Genomic DNA, 19,688 nt, shown 5'->3' with positions numbered 1-19,688 from the left:
GAAAGCTTAGGGAACAGGGTGTTTTAATTCTTCCCTCCTAGGACTGTTCTGTGGTTTCTTCTTGCAAACCTTGTAGAAGAGTCCCACATGCCTAATGAATGTGTCTGCTGTATCTGCAGCTCACTGTCTAGTGGGGGCCAGTGCAGTAACACGGAGTTAGCAGACTTTCTGTAAAGGGCCAGGTAGTAAATATTTCTCTGGGCCATACTTTCTCTGTAACAGCTACTCAGCCTTGCTGCTGTCGTGTGGAAGCAACCGCAGATGATACATAAACAAGTGAGTGTGGCTGGATTGCAATAAAACTTCATGGATACTGAAGTCTGAAAGTCATAATTTTCATGTGTCACAAAATGTTTTCCTCCTGTTGGTTGTTTTTTGACTGTTGAAAAATGTGAAAACCATTCTTAGCTGTGGGCCATATATAATCGGTGGTGAGCCAGGTTTGGCCTGTGGGCCGGGCCATAGTTTGCTGTCCCCTGTGGTAACATGCTGCTTCAGGTGCTTCACGTGTCCCTTTTCCTGCCTACTCCTTTCCCCTCCCCTCACTGCTCTGGGCTGGCACCTGCCAAGTAAAGTGTCAGCACTTTAATCCATTGATTGAAGTCCATCCTCAGGCTCTCCTAAAAAGGACAAAGTCTGTGTCTGTATTTTTATTTTCTGGGTCCACTCTTGATCTGTTTCTGTTGTCTTCTGTTTTTTTCATTTTCGATCATGTGGTCTTGTCTTATCCATTATTATTTTTGTTTGAGTTCTAGATATTGTATATGAAACATTCTGATTATTTGAGACGCTGTGTCATGATATCCTCCTCTAGAGATGATCTGCCAGACTAGCAGCACTAGCAATCCCAGGTCATTGCTGAGCAGTTGGGAACTGAGATGATTCAAAACTGGGCTCCTTCCCTGGGAAGGCTGGTCTTCTTCCACCTCAACTGTACTTGTGGTGTATGACCCTTTGAAATTCCATTTATATCATGGTGTGTGTACCAAGCCTCTCTCCTGTGAGGACCCTGGCTCCAGCCTGTTTCTCAGCAGCATCTCTGTTCCACTCTTGGTCTCAGCCCTGCTTGTGGAATTGGCAGGTGCCTCTCAAGAGGCAGCCTTTGGCTCGCTGGGCTGTCCTCCTGTCTTGAGCTCAGGCTTGCTCTTCCTTGCTGCTGAATGTCTTCAAACAGATGTACTTTATGTTTCTCTCTGACCTTCCCAGTTGTTCTAGAGACTTATTCTTAAAATTTTTTGGAATTTTATGTTGTCGTTTGTTCAGTAGGTGCTTAGTATTTTTCTGCAAGATAAAGAAAAAAGCCAGTTACCTTTACTTTAGTCATCTGCAAATACTTGAACAGATTACATTTCAGGCATATATCAAAGATAGTAAAAACAAACATTTTCTAATCTATAAGGTAATCAAAATGCCATGTATTCATTTGCCATATTCTAATTTGGATTTTGCCTAATTATACAGTTCTGAAGTAGTCATTTTAATAGATACCTTAACCTTAAGGGTTGGCTTGTTCAATCCTGTTTGGTGGTCAAGTGTTCATCGCAGTTGTGTGGGGGCTTGATGGCTCCTGGAGGCATCCTACCGGTGTGTGTGGGTACATGTTGTGGTGTTGGTGAGAAGAGAGGGAGTTAGGCTTCTTCCCAAATCGTACCTCTGATAGCTTTGGTGTTATGTGATCTTGGTCAAGTCATTGAACCTCAGAGCTTCATTTTACTGTCCCTCAAGAACTGAGCTTATTAATATCCCCCTTGCTGACTTCTGTACAAAGAAAGTTAAAATTTAAAACCTATGTTATCATCCATTGGGAACTTTTATGTAAGTTAGCTACTAATGAAGGCTAGCTAATTATAGACAGTTGTACAACTACTCAAATTGGCAAATTGAAGTGATTTTTATTTCCTGTACAGGATGTTCTTACAATGCCCTGATTATTTTCCAGTTTTCCTGGCTTCTTTGCCTCAGGAATCCTGTGCTTCCCTCCCAGGGCCCTGGAATGCTCTCTCAGGCTTCGTCTCTTCCTTCCACAGTTTAGCTCTTTCAAGACCTCTTCCCCAGAGGCTTGCTTTGTTGCCTTAGTAATGTTCCTCTTTGCTCAAATCCTTTAAGATACCTGAACCTTGTACTTTGAATGGTGGTTACTCGGGTGCTTGGCTCATTTCCATCTTTGGGTCCTCACCTCCTAGGAGGCTTCCACAGTGTATGTCCCTCTAGACACCCAGTCTCTACCTTCCACACAGTCTCAACCCTGCTTTCTCCCAACACCCAAGTGGTGATTGGGCATTAAAAATAATTCTTGTTTCCACGTAAACTTGGCTTCTTCAGGGGCTTATTCTTTAAATGGTTCATCTTTTGGCTTTTTCTTTTTCTTTTTTATAGCTCTAAACACCAATGGTTTTCAACCTAGGCTGCACCCAAAAACAGTGATGCCTGGACCTCAGCCACCCTGGGGTAATCCCAGTGTGCAGTCAGAGCTGAGGACATTGGTCTACCCTCTCTCCTTGGGTGTTGACATCTTCTCCAGGCCATGGTCTACAGCCCATTTGCTGACAACTCCCAGATTTGAATTTCTAGCCCTGAACACTCTGCTAAGATCTAGATTTGTATTTACAGTGTGTGTGTGCACGTGCTTGTGTCTGTGTGAGTGAGCATATGTGTGTGTGTGCACATGCATGTGTGCACGGGGAGAGGATCTCTACATTTATGTTCAGTAGTTAGTGCAAATCTCAGTGGTTAAACTGAGCAAATTCTCTCATTCCGATTCTGTTCCCTACCTCTTTTTTCACTTTTGACATCTGATCTGTCTCATTATCTGAAATGTCTTAAATACTCTACTTTTCTTGTCTTGGCTTAGGCTCTCATCCTTTTTTAGGGGGTTCTTGACAGAGGCCTCTTAAGTTATTTTCTCTTTTTCTTGTTTCTTCTTCTTTCTCCATCCATTACACTAACAGAATTATGACCTAAGGCGTAATCATTTATCCCCTCGAGTGCCTAAAGATGGTGTGTACCCACTGGAGCATGGGATGCACACGGCTGTTTAGTCTGACCACTGTTTGCCTCCCAGCCTCTTGTGGCTGTGTGGGGACTGGACTTAACCCCAGCGCAGGTCTTCACTACCCTCCTGTTACCCAAATGAGTAGATGAGCCTTTTCATTCCCTCATTAAAACGTCAGGGGCCCTGAATGCTTGCGGCTCACTTTTTAGGAAGGAGTTTACTTCTCTTGTCAGTTGATACTTTTGCCACAGGTCATTTGTTTTGGTCCCAAGTATGTTTATGGCAGTTATCTTGTTAGCGATGTGAACAGATAAAATATGAGTGATGAAAGAAAGCTGTTGTGTCTGTGAAAACTAAGTTGGATGCTGAACTGGTTTTCTGTTGCTGTGTAAGAAGTCACTGACCCCAAGTTTAGCAGCTTAAAACAATTCACCTTTACTCTCTCTCTCGGTTTTTGTGGGTCTGGAGTCTGGCCATGGCTTAGCTGGGTCTTATGCTTTGGGTCTCACAGGCTGCTGTCTGGATGTTGGCCATGCTGTACGCTCATCTGGGATCTCATTGGGGTCCTCGTTGGCAGAATTCAGTTCGTTGTGGTTGTGGGACTGAGTCATGTGCTCCTAGAGGCTGCCCTCCTTCATAGGTAACTCATGGCAGTTTGCTCTTCACTGCTGTAGAGTGTCTTTTCTGGATAGCCCCATCTTTTTAAGAGCTTTCACTTGATTAAATAGGACCCCTAGGATAATCTTCCTTTTGATTAACTGGTGTGAGACCTTAATTATATCTGAGAAATTCCTTCACCTTTGCCGTAGTAGGAAACAAAATCTGGTCAGAGATGTGATGTTCCATCCTATTCGCAGGTTTGGCCCACACTCAGACAGTGGATTACACCAGATGTGTGTGCATCAGGGGGCTAGGATCTTGAGGATTGTCTTAGAGTTTTGCCTACTACACATGCTTTGGCTAAAAGTGAGATCCTAAAAAAATTACTTGTACAGGTTAGGTAAGAGAGAACTGTAAAGGATTGGGAGAAAAGTCTTGAAAGTCTGGAAGAATTCTATAATTGCTCACAAATTGCCCTTCAATTCTTGCTTCATTTAAAGAAACTGAGACTGGGAATAGTGGATGCTTAATGAGTGTAGTGCATGCCGGAATGATGATGAGGAACGAGTTAGTGGACTCGTGAACAAAGAAAAGGCTCTGGCTTTCCTTTAAAGATTTTATTTTTTATCTTTTATTTTCTTAAAAGATTTTATTTTATTTTTTTCCTTTTTCTCCCCAAAGGTCCCCGGTACATAGTTGTATATTCTTACTTGTGGGTCCTTCTAGCTGTGGCATGTGGGGTGCCGCCTCAGCATGGCCTGATGAGCGGTGCCATGTCCATGCCCAGGATCCGACGCAGGGAAACCCTGCGCCACCACCGCAGAGCGCGAGAACTTTACCACGCGGCCATGGTGCCGGCCCCTGGCTTTCCTTTAAAAGATAGGCAAACAGATGCGTCTGTTTTAGTGTAAAGTATCTTGTTTGTCTGATAAGAGGGCTTCGGTTGCACGTGTAGTTTTCAGAATGGATGTCTTCTTTGGGTGTCTACTATGCCTCTGCCCCTCACTGGCCGCTTGCTCTGGGAAGGCTTTTCTGACTCCCAAATGCTGACAAGCAAGAGCACTTTTGTTTTTTCTTTGAATATCACTATAGACTCATGTGCTTTTGTTTCCTTTTGCAGTCCAGTGCAGTTGTTACGTATTTTGATGCTCAAAATTGTTCTAAATTTGACCAGTAGAGTCTCCATTAGGCTTTGAACAACCACTTTTTTGGTGCAAACATAAGATATTCCAGGCTCATCTGCCTTGGTCCTCAAATCAGCCTTTTGTCCAAGAGCCTGGGTTTCATTTAGTGGGAAGTGGTATGTAGAAACCAATATCTGGGTGCTGGGTGTACTCATTGCTGCCCCAGTGCCATTGATTCTAAGTCCTTTCCAAAGATAGAGCAAGCAGATATATTCAAATATAAATTTATATTGAGATTTCTAATTCAAATTGTTCTTAAAAATTTCCTCGATTTTTCTCTCTTTTACACTTAAAACCTTATAGTTTCTGGTAACACTAACATACTTTATCATAAACATAGGTTTTATTATATCAACATTGCTTTATTATACACTATGCATGAAATACTTTTAAAATTTTAATGTTGATATTATGATTATCAATAAGACCAATGAGAAGTTTAAGATTGTTTTCCCTTAGAGTATATCTGACTAAAGATGTATAGTTCAAAAGGCCCTTGAAATACTTTTTCTTTTTGATAAACATAGGTTGATTTGCTTGTTACCAGTTGTAGGTTGTGCTTTTTTATGATTTAATTTTAATTTTTGAAGATGAAAATATAGTTATATGTTTTAGAAGTTACGATATGTAAGGTTTACTCAAAATCTTGTTTTCATTCCTCTCCTGCCTTCTGTTCGTTTTGCCCTTCCCATCTCCTCGTACCTGATCATTGTCATTTGTTTCCGTTTATCTGTCCAGAGCATGAATGCTCCTGTGTCTTTTTTCTTCTATCTAATGCAAAAGTTAGCATAGTATATACACTATTATGCACTGTGCCTTTTTCACATAACTATATTTCTTGGGATGATTTTCATTAAATGTTGAATGATTGAATAAATAAGAGAAAATGAGATTTTTTTAATATCATTCTTTAGGAATTGCATATTGAGCATGATCACTCTGTAAGTTGATCTTATTTATCATTGGCAGCTTGCATTCACAAGAGATGGGCTCTGTGGTCTGTGGAATGAAATGGTTAAAGATGGAGAAATTATATATACTGGGACAGAATTAACCCAAAACGGAGAGCTTCCTCCTAGAAAAGGTAAGGGCCTTTAACTAGTGTTTTTCACTTCATAAAGACCTTTATAAATTGTATGCTATAGAAATTTTGCAATGTGCTTGCTATAGGAATAGTAGCATCTGAGCGTATCTCTTTGAAGTTTTGTTTTTGCTTTGGTGAGTGTTGTCTAAATGATAGTTAATATTACAAGCTGCCTGGATTTCATTGTTCTATATGAGTTGAAGGCCTTTCCATTGCAAAACCACCCCAGTGTGGTATCCTTCCTCTGATGTCTCAATTGCAGCTTATAGGAACTCCAATTAATATTTCGTCTTTTAAGTTTTGAAATAAATCTTGCCTTGGCTAACTGTAATAGTAATTATTATAAGATTGAGTAGAAATAATTATTCCTAAAGTTTTTCCTGTATGACTGTGCTGTGGGAGTGCACAGAACACTTTTTTTGGAAGCCTTTGGCCTGTACACTGGACTTGATCCCTTATTTTACTATATCTTGTTGTCTATGCAAGGACATACCAGTGAACACTCTTATTTAGGCCAATAGTTATGAAAACTCAACGAGACTCTATCATTCAGTTGTTCTTGACTGCGGCTGTGAGTCAGAATCACTGCTGAGGCTTTAAAAAGAAATGGATGCCTGTACCCACCTCAGACCTGTGGAATCTGAAAATCCACACTTGAGACCCACTGCTGAAGTTCATTAGTCCCACTATTTGAAAGTCATCAAGATGGATAACATGTTACTTTAGAAAGTAGTTCCTTTTCTCTTTGTAGAATGAATTGGGGGATAGTGTCCACTTGAAAATACATTGGAAAAACATATCTGATACACATGCACACATATGTATACGTATATGTCACATAAAAATATAAATCTTTTCAATTACAACTGAAACAACAGTTTAGCAGAGTTAGCTCTTTTTTTCTGATATTTTATTGTGAAAATTTTCACACACACAGAACTTCTGAAGATCTACACAGCAAGCTGCACATTCACCCCCCAGATCCTACCATCAGCATTTCTCTCCCTTGGTTTATCTCAGGGCTTCCTGGCTTTCCATCCTTCTGTCCATCAGTGCGTTTTTCCCACTCCTTAGGTACTTAATGCATATCATTAACTCAACAGGGTTCAGTTTTATATTTTGTCTTTAAGGTAAAATTTATGCATAATGAAATGCATTTTTTTTTTGCTGAGATTAAGTTTGGTGTGCTCTGCTTTGGCGGCCTGGCTTCAGTTCCCGGGTGTGGACGTACACCACTCATCTATCAGTGAAATGCATATATTTTAAGTTTACTAGTCCACAAGTTTTGACAGATGTAATCTGTGTAAGATAAACCTCTTTCAATGTTACTCTCACTCAGAAAGTTCCCTGGTGCCCCTTCCTGGCCCCTTCTGCCCAGAGGCAACCACTGGTCTGATCTTTCTCTACTGCTGATTAGTTTTGCTGTAAGTGGAATCACGTAGTCATGTGTGCTCTTTTGTGTCAGGCTTTTTTTACTCTGAGGTTTTAGTGGTTTCGGTAGTTCATTCTATATATTTTTAAGTTTTATACCTCATTTTCCCAGCCCTCCAGTATTTGATAATGAAGTAAAATAGTGTTTCCCAAATTGTTTTTTGTGAAATGCTGGTTTTAAAAGATGCTCTGAGAAAAACTAATTACATGGAAAAATCTGAAGTATATCTTATTCATTACATTTGATGAATATTTTTTGTTTTTTGTTCTTTTAAAAATCATGTGGTTAGAAAGCACAGCATAATTATTCTTTATGTAGATCCCAAGTGAATAGTTTTTTGGTTCATTTTTTTGGCATTCAGTAGAAGTTTCTATTTTTAGTGTGGCATGTTGTGTGCTTTCTCTTATTAGAAAATACTTTAATACATACCAAATTTCATTTTTAAGACTGTGCACTTATATGTTGGTTGTACTGTAGCTAATTGTGAGGAAAATACAGATTAGAGTAGAAGTTCCTTCAATGCACAGTTTTTCTACTGTATTTCCCTAAGGAATCAATTACTTTCTTCCACACGCAACCACCCGAGGGTGGGTTTTACTCTTGTCAAGCTTGATCCCTTCATGGTCTATTTCTGGGAAATAGCAGCTTTTAATAATTGCACTTCACCTGGGATAAACTTTCCTTACTTTCTTTTGCAATCACATTTAGAATTTTCTGGTCCTACTGATGAGGAAAGAAAGCTACCTCCTAGATAGTAAGCTTCTGTGTTTACTTCTTCTGGGAGCCTGTGCCACAGAAGGCAGGTTCCGGATAAGGCTGGATTATAGTCTTAGACTTTTTCAAGTGAAGGTTTATTACTAGCACCCTCTTTGGGGTTGTTTGTGTTTATTATTTTGAGGGAAAGTAGAAGAGAGAATAAGATGTAAAGAAAGGAAAGTTAGGAGGCTGCTAAAAGATATGCTAACCTTATTTTTTATTTTTCTCTATTGCTGGTCTTGTGTAAAGAATTTATCATGAGCCGTTTCATTTATCATAAACCTTTTCAGTCTATGCAGATAGTGGAAATAATATTAGTCAGTACTTTTCTTAGATGTATCTTTTCTTGAAAGTATTTCCTAATTATTTCGTTTAATCCTCAACTCTACCAAGAAATGGAGGCCACATTTGTACAAATAACAGGAGGCAGAGCTAGAAATTGAAGCCAGACCTCTTGAAAAAGTTTCATTGCTATTTCCATTACACTAAAAATGTAATTTACTGACATCAGGACTAATTTTTTGTAGTTCCATGAAGCTTGTTTTTTAGCTTTTTCTGGCTTCATATTGTACATTAGTGTGGTAATTGTTTTGAGGTTTTTTTGGGTCAGTATTCTTTAGTTGTTATGTGTTCCAATTTTAAGAGCCCAGAGATGAGTTTTTGATTTTTTTATGGAACATGAGTTTTTCCATTATATCTTGTGCCAATTGACAACTTTGCTTCTGGTTTTATCGTTTTTTTTTGGAACGTGTAAAAAGCATTAAATATGGTCTTTCCCTCCAAGTAACTCATGATTATTTAGAGAAAAAAGGTGTCCACATACCAAGGTATATAACAGGACGACAAAGACCTCATGATGTCACCCACACCCAGGGCTGGAGGAGTTCAGGGGTGGAGCATTTCCTGTGGTTGCGTAGTAGTCAGGGAGACCTGGCCTGGGCTTGAGAGACGGTGGCCTGTGGTGTCACAAGGAAAAGGCCAGCACAGAGGATTGGAAAAAGCAGAACTGGCAGTGGGTGTGCAGGGGTGACAGGGAGCAGTGAACAGGGAGCAGCAGGAGTGGATTGGGCCAGACTGGAAAGAATCGTACTCCTTTGAGTGCCCTGCTACATCTAAATCCTGGAGGGTGTGCCTGCTGATGCAGTGGACCCAGGTGACATGTTTATGCACTAAAGGTTAAAAGCCAATGCACAGAGGGCCATGAATGTTAGGAAAAGTAGTCAGGTCTCTATCCTCCTAGCTGTGGGGAGCTCAGAGAATTCAATCCTGATTCCTTAGCTCAAGGGTTCTCAAACTCTCTTGCTTCTCAGGATCACCTGGACCTCTTCGTCAGACACCCTTGGCTGGCCCCCTTCAGCACACTCCCCCCAACCCCGTCCCGAGTTTCTGATTCCTTAGAGTTGGAGTGGGGCCTGCATTTCTAATATGTTTCCAAGTCCCACTGATGACACTTGTTTTTCAAAGTGTATGTCATGTCTGCCCAGGCACAGTCTATTAGATTGGGAGTTAGAGACCCAGAGGAAAGGAAAATTTCTCTTTAGCAAATAGAACATTAAAAAAACCCAACAATATTCCAAAGCAAATAACCACAATTAAATTTCCCTCATAAATTTATTCTTTCCTCCATAATTAATTCTTTCTGCTTTGGATTTTGAGTTCTTTATGGAAAGCTTAACCCACCCTTGGGAGTCTGCCTGGTATCTACTGGAAGCAGTGCTCTCAGCTTCTGCTGGAGTCTGTTCCCTATATGATTGGTAACTCCATTGAGGCTCTGTGATTGTTTTTGTTTGTTGAAGACCCAATTTCTGGCCTTTAGCTTTGGAAGGAAGCAGACGATAAGACTCATGGCTCTGGTTAATTGATTACACTTAGCAACAGTATCAGAAAGGACAAAAGTAAAATTCTTTACAGGGTGAGCTTCATGGCTGTTGTATGAGAATTTGGTCATTGTCCCCCCTGGGGGTTACAACTTAGTACTTAGACATGGATGCATCTCTAGGGCTCCCACTGTCCTGGGAAGTGCAGTGTGTTGTTGTTCTTATATGAAGTTCATCTAGGGAACATGAATTTTCTGTTTGATTTGCTAGCTCATTCCATATTGTGGGCCTGAAGCACAGGGAAGCCCTAATGATAGCAGTGAGTTAATGAAGAAATAAGGAGCATTCCATCTATACCCAATTTTATTTCCAGCCTTCTTCCTGCTTGTGAGTGTTGTATTATGAATTCCATATGTGGAAGCTAGAGATTGTTATTCTGGTCTTCTAGGAAGTTCCAAAGACCATTTGGGTGTAAAATTACTTTGACAGGTCTGATCTTGGAAAGGTGTCATGAAACGCCTTCCAGAGGAGGCTGACCTGGGCTCAAGAGAGGGCTGGCTGTGCTGTGTCTTCTCCAGGCTGGTGGATTGTGGTCACAGAGAGGAAGCCCAGTCTGGTAGTAAAAGGACTCACACGTTTGTTTACTGATTAACTTTGTCAATTCTGACACATTTTTACAGGTTTTGTAACTAAGGCAGATAAAGTTCATTTTCCCTCAAATCTTCTACAGTTTACTCTATCTGCTTACTGTGTCTTACTATCTTCTTTCATTTTTTGGCATAACTAGACATTTTTCTTTAAGACAAAAATTACTGTCTTCCTTGATAGAAACATTCATCATCTTGCTTATGTATTTATATTTCTCTGCCATCATTCTTTCTGGTTTAATCTCAGCCATCATCCATATTAATTACAACTTTTACCCAAATTAAATAGCTTCTAATTCAGATAGTGTGTGTTTCTTCTGACATCAAATATATGTCATTTTTCTGGCACCAATCTGTAATTCTCAGACACTAGCTGGGTGTCTAGCAGTTCAAGCCAACTCTGACACTTTACTGGTGTTAGCTCAGGCCCCACAAATTAAGGACTTGGTCCCACAAGACTGCCTACACTTCAGATGCCAGCTGCATGTGGGGTTCTCAGACTACCCACACTTCTACCGGGCTTACTACAAATTCAGGGGTTTCCATGACTCACTAGATTCATTAGAACAATTCACAAAATGCAGGGAAACACTTTACTTACATTTATTGGTTTATTTTAGAGGATATAACTCAGGAACAGCCAAATGGAAGAGATGCATTGGGCAAAGTATGGGGGAAGGAGCTCTGAGCTTTCATGTCCTCTCTGGGCCCTCCACCCTCCCAGCCACAGGCATGGGTTCACCAACCTAGTAACTCCCCAAATCTTGTGGTTCAAGAGTTTTTATAATTTAATCTCTAGCCTGCCTTCCCCTCTCCTGAGGTCAGGGGTGGGGCTGATAATTCTCACCCTCTAATCCTGTTTGGTCTTACTGGTGACCGTCCCACACCCTGAAGCTATCTAGAATTCCCACCCTGAGTCAGCTCATTAACAAACTCAGGTGTGGTGGAAAGGGGCTCATTATGAATAACAAAAGACACTTTTAGACACTCCTGTCTTCAGTAAATCCCAAGGGTTTTAGGAGCTCTCTGCCGGGAACCTGGGGAAAAGATCAAATGTGTATTTCTATCATACCACAGATAAGAAAAATGGGAAGTAGGTGTTAGAGCATTTTAGCAGAGCTCTGGAGCCCACATTATAAGAGCCCCATTTTACATATTAAACAGGCAAGAAGAACATGCTCCTTAAGAAGTGCAAAGGTGGGGCTGGCCTGTGGTGGAGTGGTTAAGTCAGCGCGCCACCCAGGGTTTCACCGGTTCAGATCCTGGGCACAGACATGGCACTGCTCATCACTTAAAACTAGAATATACTACTCTATACTGGGGGGTTTTGGGCAGAAGAAGAGGAATAAGAAGAAGAAGAAAAGAATTGGCAACAGGTGTTAGCTCAGGTGCCAATCTTTAAAAAAAATAAGAAGTTCAGAGATGTTTTTGCATCTGGCCATGGTGGTAGCCACGAGAGACAAAGGCATGTGTGCATGTATTTGTTAACCTGTGCTTGGTGACTGATGATCTAATATTCTTTCAGCATTTGTTCAGAGGTTCACAGATTAGTTATCGATTAAATTGATTTAATATTGGGCCAGTGTCTTTAAGTTAATGAAAGACTTGAACATTGCTTTTAAGCTAATACACTACAGAACAATATGATTTTTGTTGATACAAAAAACTTTGTCAGAATTTGATAATTCAATTAGAGTGAGTCTATAATCTTTCAATTTCACAGCTTAAACATGTGGAAGTCATGTTGGGTTACCTGATGAGTAAAACTTACGTAGGAAGTTTAGAAAATTTGGATTAACTAGGCTTTCTTGAGAAAACAAACCCAAGGCTTAGAAAACATATATGCTGTGTTATATGCTACACTGTTAGCACGTCAGGGAATGGATTTAGTGCTGTTTTTAACTGGAGTTTTCAAGTCAGTCTGATTTCTCCAAGAGTTCACTTGGGTTATGTGAATTTAGATTTTATATGTAAAAGTGCTTTGACGTTATCAGTTTCTGAGAGATTATTTTTTTGTTTTCCCCAGCTTTATTGACATATAATTGATGAATATCATTATGTAAGTTTAAGATATACAGTATGATGATTTATTATGCATATATGTTGTGAAATGATTACCCCAATAAGGTTATTTACACCTCCATCACTTTCCATAATTACCATTTTTTTGTGTGTGGTGAGAACATTTGAGCTTTACTCTTTCAGCAACCTTCAGATAGACAAGACTCTATTGTTAACTATGTCACCATGCTGTATGTTAGAGTCCCCATAACTTATTCCTCTTAAAACTGGAAGTTTGTACCCTTTGACTCACGTCTCCCCATTTCCCCTACCTGCCAATCCCTGGTAACCACCAATCTGTTCTCCTTGAGTTTGGCTTTTTAAAATTCCAGATATAAGTGGAGCATGCAGTACTGTCTTTCTCTGTCTTATTTCACTTAGCATAATGTCCTAATCATCCATGTTGTCTAAATGGCAGGATTTCCTTCTTTTTTATGGCTAAATAATTTATTTTTATATATATCTATATATATCGCACTTTCTTTATCCATTCATCCATAGATGGACGCTTAGGTTGTTTCCATGTCTTGGCAATTGTGAATAATGCTGTGGTGAATATCGGGGTACAGATATCTTTTTGAGATAGTGATTTCATTTTTTTTGGATATATACCCAGGAGTGGGATTCCTGGATCTATTTTTAATATTTTTGAGGAACCTCTTACTGTTTTCCACAGTGGCTGTACCACTTTACATTCCCACCAATAGTGTACAAGGGTTCCCTTTCTGAGAAATGTTTTTTCACCCCCTTATAAGACTAACCACTATTTAAAGCATCAGAAATTTATTTCTGAGCCAGCCCTGATGGCCTACTGATTAAGTTCGGCACTTTTACTGCTTCGGCAGCCCAGGTTTGTTTTCCAGTTGTGGAACCATTCCACTGCTCTGTCAGTTGCTGTGCTGTGGCAGTGGCTCACGTAGAAGAACTGGAAGAACTTAGAACTAGGTTATATAGCCATGCACTGAGGCTTTGGGGAGGGAAAAAAAGAAAAAGAGGAAGACTGGCAACAGATATTAGCTCAGGCAGAATCCTTCCCTGCAAAAAAAAATAGGTAAATAAAGGGGAATTTCTTTCTTTCTTTTCTGAGGATTCTTGATTTCCATCTTATTAGATTATATAAGCCTTTGTTGGTATTTTTAAACAATTCACAGTAGGAGTACTATCAGATTTAGTAGACGTCATAGTTAATTTAATAATTCCTTACATAAATATTAAATTGTAATAAAATTATCTGTAAGAAAATATGCATACACAATGAAGGGGACTTAATAGTGGTATTTTATATCAAAGGTCTGTTGGCTGTGTAGGATTTTCTGTTGAATGAGTCTGAATTATTTTTAATCATCTCAAGTTCCACCACAGTCTCATCCCCTCCAAAACAAATCCAGTCAGCATTTTGATGTTTGGCCTTGCTGTGAGGTGGTGAGCTGCACAGACCTTGGGGTCAACAGTGGGGTGGCTCTCCTTACCAGCCCAGGGCTCTTGGCAAGATATATGCTCATCGCATTCACTGGGTAGTAAGAAAGACATTTCAGCAATCTGTGATGCCTCAGTAGTAAAATGCACTATTTTTACCACCAGGAGAGAATGTGCTGCTCATGAATCTGATGCATCCTGATCTGACATGCTGAACTTTTGCAAATGTGCATCTTGGGATTGATGAAACACACACCTACTTCATGGGGTTGTTGAGTTGATTAATGAGTGGATTATGATTTATGACGTATGTGGAACAGTGCCCACTTCCCAGTCTGTGCTACTTAAGGGTTTGTGGTTTTCATAGTGGTTGTTTAAGTGCAGGCAGGAGTATCAGTGTCCTGTCTGTTCATGAGTTCTCTTGTCCCTGTGAGTCCCTCTGAGTCCCTGTGCCAAACACAGTGCCTGGCACATAGGACGGACCAGTACCTAGGATGAATATGAATGATGTTCACGTTCCCATATTAAATCAGCTTGTAAAGGAACATGCCTGCTCTTAAATCTCTTAAAATTATGTTTGTACTCATTTGTAAATAGAAAAAAAAATTTCAGTATCATCCAAAAACAAATACAGGATCTCTTTAACTAGTATTTGATTAATTGTGACCCTTAGTGTGATGGTTAATTTTATTTATCAACTTTGCTGGGCCATGGTGCCCAGATATTTGGTCAAATATTATTCTAGATGTTTTTGTGTAGGTGTTTTTTGGATGAGATTCTCATTTAAATCCGTCGACTTTGAGTAAAGTAGATTACCCTCCAAAATGTGGGTGGGCCTCATCTAATCAGTTGAAGAGCCTGAATAGAAAAAGGTCTGACCTCCTGCCAGCAAGAAGGAATTCTGCTCCCAGCCTGCCTTTGGACTAAAACTGTAGTATTAGCTGTTCCCTGGGTTTCCAGCCTGCTGGCCTGCCATGTAGGTTTTGGACTTGCACCTCCACAGTTGTGTCAGACAATTCCTTAAATGTCTCTCTCTCTTTCTCTCTTCCCCTACACATTCTGTTGGCTATTTTTCTGTGGAGCATTCTGAGTAATACAGTTAGTTACCAATAATGTTTTCCTATAGTCTGTTTTTTTTTTTAATTTGAGTTCATATTAGTTTGCATCGTTGTGAAATTTCAGTTGTACATTATTTCTTGTCTGTCACCACAAAAGTGCTCCCATTCACCCCATGCCCACCCTCCACCCCCTTTCCCCTGGTGACCACTGAACTGTTTTCTTTGTCCATGTGCTTGTTTATACTCTACATATGAGTGAAATCATGTGGTGTTTGTCTTTCTCAGTCTGGCTTATTTCACTTAGCATAATTCCCTCCAGGTCCATCCATGTTGTTGAAAATGGGATGATTTTATCTTTTTTTATGGCTGAGTAGTATTCCGTTGTATATATATACTACATCTTCTTTATCCAATCCTTGGTCGATGGGCACTTGGATTGTTTCCATGTCTTGGCCATTGTGAAGAGTGCTGCGATGAACGTAGAGGTACATATGTTACTTTGGATTGTTGATTTCAAGTTGTTTGGGTAGATACCCAGTAGTGAGATAGTTGTGTCATATGGTATTTCTATTTTTAGTTTTTGAGGAATCTCCATACTGTTTTCATAGTGGCTGTACCAGTGTGCATTTCCACCAGCAGTGTGTGAGCGTTCCCTTTTGTCCACAACCTCGCCAACATTTGTTGTTTTTCAGTCTTAGTGATTATGGGCATTTTAACAGGCATAAGGTGGTATCTTAGTGTAGTTTTGATTTGCATTTCCCTGATTATTACTGATGTTGAACATCTTTTCATGTGTTTATTGGCCATCTGTATATCTTCGTTGGAAAAAATGTCTCTTCATATTCACTGCCCGTTATTTCATTGGGCTGTTTGTTTTTTTGTTGTTGAGTTGTGAGAGTTCCTTATAAATTATGAAGATTAACCCCTTATCAGATATATGATTTGCAAATATTTTCTCCAAATTGGTGGGCTGTCTTTTTGTTTTGATCCTAGTTTCTTTTGCCTTGCAGAAGCTCTTTAGTCTGATGAAGTCCCACTTGTTTATTTTTTCTTTTGTTTCCCTTCTCTGAGAAGACATGGTATTTGAAAAGATCCTTTTGAGTTCGATGTCAAAGAGTGTACTACCTATATTATCTTCCAGGAGTTTTATGGTTTCAGGACTTATCTTCAAGTCTTTGAACCAGTTTGAGTTTATTTTTGTGTATGGTGTGAGATAATGGTCTACTTTCATTCTTTTGCATGTGGCTGTCCGGTTTTCCCAGCACCGTTTGTTGAAGAGACTGTCTTTTCTCCATTGCATGTTCTTGGCACCTTTGTCAAAGATTAGCTGTCTGTAGATGTGTGGTTTTATTTCTGGGCTCTCAGTTCTGTTCCATTAATCTTTGTGCCTGTTTTTGTACCAGCAGCATGCCATTTTGATCACTATAGCTTTGTAGTACATTTTGAAGTCAGGGATTGTGATGCCTCCAGCTTTGTTCTTTTTTCTCAAGGTTGCTTTAGCAATTTGGGATCTTTGTTTGCCCCATATGAGTTTAGGATTCTTAGTTCTATTTCCATGAAGAATGTCATTGGGCTTCTGATTGGGCTTGCATTGAATCTGTAGATTGCTTTGGGTAGTATGAACATTTTAACTGTTTATTCTTCCAATCCATGTGCTTGGAATCTCTTTCCATTTCTTTTTGTCATCATCTGTTTCTTTCAATAATGTCTTATAGTTTTCATTGTGTAAGTCCTTCACCTCCTTGGTTAAATTTATTCCTAGGTGCTTTATTCTTTTAGTTGCGATTGTAAATGGAATTGTGTTCTTGAGTTCTCTTTCTGTAAGTTTGTCATTAGAATACAGAAATAGAACTGATTTTTGTAAGTTGATTTTGTACCTCGCAACTTTACTGTAGTTGTTAATTATTTCTAATAGTTTTCTGATGGAGTCTTTAGGGTTTTTTGTATGTAAGATCATGTCATCTCCAAACAGTGAGAGTTTCACTTCTTCACTCCCTATTTGGATTCATTTTATTCCTTTCTCTTGACTAATTGCTCTGGCCAAAACCTCAAATACTGTATTGAATAAGAGTGGTGATAGTGAGCATCCTTGTCTTGTTCCTGTTCTCAGAGGGATGTCCTTCAGTTTTTCCCAATTGAGTATGATGTTGGCTGTGGGTTTGTCATATATGACCTTTATTATGTTGAGGTAATTTCTTCCTATACTCATTCTGTTAAGAGTTTTTATCATAAATGGCTGTTGGATCTTGTCAAATGCTTCTCTGCGTCTACTGAGATGATCATGTGGGTTTGTTTTTAAGTTAATTTTCATTGAGTTAATAATAGTTTACAGTCTTGTGAAATTTCAGTTTTATGTTATTGTTTGTCAGTCATGTTGTACGTGCACCCCTTCACCCTTTGTCCCCACCCCCCACCCCACCTTTCCCCTGGTAGCCACTAATCTGTCCTCTTTGTCTACATTTTAAAATTTGTCATATGAGTGGAGTCATACAGTGATTGTCCTTCCTTATCTGGCTTATTTCACTTAACATAATTGCCTTAAGGTCCATGCATGATGTTGCAAATGGGACGATTTTATTATTTCTTATGGCTGAGTAGTATTCCATTGTATGTATATACCATATCTTCTTTATCCAATCATCAGTTGATGGGCACTTAGGTTGCTTCCATGTCTTGGCTATTGTAAATAATGCTGCAGTGAGCATTGGGGTGCATGGGACTTTTGGAATTGCTGACTTCCAGCTCTTTGGATAGATACCCAGTAGTGGGATGGCTGGGTCATATGGTATTTCTGTTTTTAATTTTTTGAGCACTCTCCATACTGTTTTCCAGAGGGCTGTACTAGATTGCATTCCCACCAGCAGTGTATGAGGGTTCCTTTTTCTCCACACCCTCTCCAACATTTGCTACTACTTGTTTTGGTTATTTTTGTCATTCTAATGGGTGTAAGGTGATATCTTAGTGTAGTTTTGATTTGCATTTCCCTGATGATCAGTGATGATGAACATCTTTTCATGTGCCAATTGGCCATCCATATATCTTCTTTGGATAAATGGCTGTTTGTGTCTCCTGACTATCTTTTGATCAGGTTGTTTGATTCTTTGTTGTTGAGTTGTGTGAGTTCTTTATATATTACGGATATTAACCCTTTGTCAGATGTATGACTTGCAAATATTTTTTCCCAGTTAGTGGGTTGGTTTTTTGTTTCAATCCTGTTTTCCTTTGCCTTGCAGAAGCTCTTTAGTCTGATGAAGTCCCATTTGTTTATTCTTTCCATTGTTTCCCATGTCTGAGAAGACATGGTGTCTGAAAAGATCCTCTTAATACTGATGTCAAAGAGTGTACTGCCTACATTTTCTTCTAGAAGCCTTATGGTTTCAGGTCTTACCTTTAGGTCTTTGATCCATTTTGAGTTTATTTTTGTGAATGGTGAAAAAGAATGGTTAATTTTCATTCTTTTACATGTGGCTGCCCAGTTGTCCCAGGACCATTTGTTGAAAAGACTTTCTTTTCTCCAGTGTATGCCCTCAGCTCCTTTGTCAAAGATTAGCTGTCCATAGATGTGTGGTTTTATTTCTGGGCTTTCAATTCTGTTCCATTGATCTGTGCACCTGTTTTTGTACCAGTACCATGCTGTTTTGATTGCTGTAGCTTGGTAGCATGTTTTGAAGTCAGGGATTGTGATGCTTCCAGCTTTGTTCTTTTTTCTCAGGATTGCTTTAGCAATTCGGGGTCTTTTGTTGCCCCATCTGAATTTTAGGATTCTTTGTTCTATTTCTGTAAAGAATGTCATTGGGATTCTGATTGGGATGGCCTTGAAATTGTAGATTGCTTTAGGTACTATGCACATTTTAACTATGTTTATTCTTCCAATCCATGTGCATGGAATGTCTTTCCATCTCTTTATGTTGTCATCCATTTCTTTCAGACAAGCCTTATAGTTTTTGTTGTATAGGTCTTTCACTTCCTTAGTTAAAGTCCCCTGGATGTATTTTATTCCTTTTGTTGTGATTGTGAATCGTATTGTGTTCTTGAGTTCTTTTTCTGTTCTTTGTTAGAGTATAGAAATGCTACTGATTTATGTAAATTGATTTTATACCTTGCAACTTTCCTGTAGTTGTTGATTATTTCTAAAAGTTTTCCACTGGATTCTTTGGGGTTTTCTATATATAAGATTGTGTCATGTGCAAACAGCGAGAGTTTCACTTCTTCCCTCCCTATTTGGATTCCTTTTATTCCTTTTTCTTGCCTGATTGCTCTGGCCAGGACCTCCAGAACTATGTTAAATAAGAGTGGTGATAGATGGCATCCTTGTCTCGTTCCTGTTCTCAGGGGGATGGCGCTCAGTTTTTGCCCATTGAGAATGATGTTGGCTGTGGGTTTGTCATATATGGCCTTTATTATGTTGAGGTAGTTCCCTTCTATGCCCATTTTGTTCAGAGTTTTTATCATAAATGGCTGTTGGATCTTGTCAAATGCTTTCTCTGCATCTATTGACATGATCATGTGGTTTTTATTCCTCAGTTTGTTCATGTGGTAGATCACGTTGATTGATTTGCGGATGTTGAACCATCCCTGTGTCCCTGGTATGAATCCCACTGGATTATGATGTCTGATCGTTTTGATGTATTGCTGAATTCA

General features: G+C 39.4%; 1 protein-coding gene across 5 annotated transcripts in view; it reads left to right on the top strand.

The window, feature by feature from the left end:
* HERC2 (HECT and RLD domain containing E3 ubiquitin protein ligase 2) overlaps nt 1-19,688 on the top strand; it is a 272,108-nt gene that overhangs the window by 5,463 nt on the left and 246,957 nt on the right. For all 5 annotated transcript variants that reach the window (XM_070497080.1, XM_014829918.3, XM_070497069.1 and 2 more), the window contains exon 3: nt 5,746-5,860. In XM_070497080.1, the coding sequence (XP_070353181.1) occupies nt 5,746-5,860 (115 nt within the window). The remainder of the gene's footprint in view (nt 1-5,745; nt 5,861-19,688) is intronic.

Source organism: Equus asinus, chromosome 2, assembly GCF_041296235.1.
Source record: "Equus asinus isolate D_3611 breed Donkey chromosome 2, EquAss-T2T_v2, whole genome shotgun sequence".
Classification (NCBI taxonomy): Eukaryota; Metazoa; Chordata; class Mammalia; order Perissodactyla; family Equidae; genus Equus; species Equus asinus.
The sequence above is the reverse complement of the archived record's forward strand: the minus strand, read 5'-3'. Positions and strand labels throughout refer to the sequence as shown.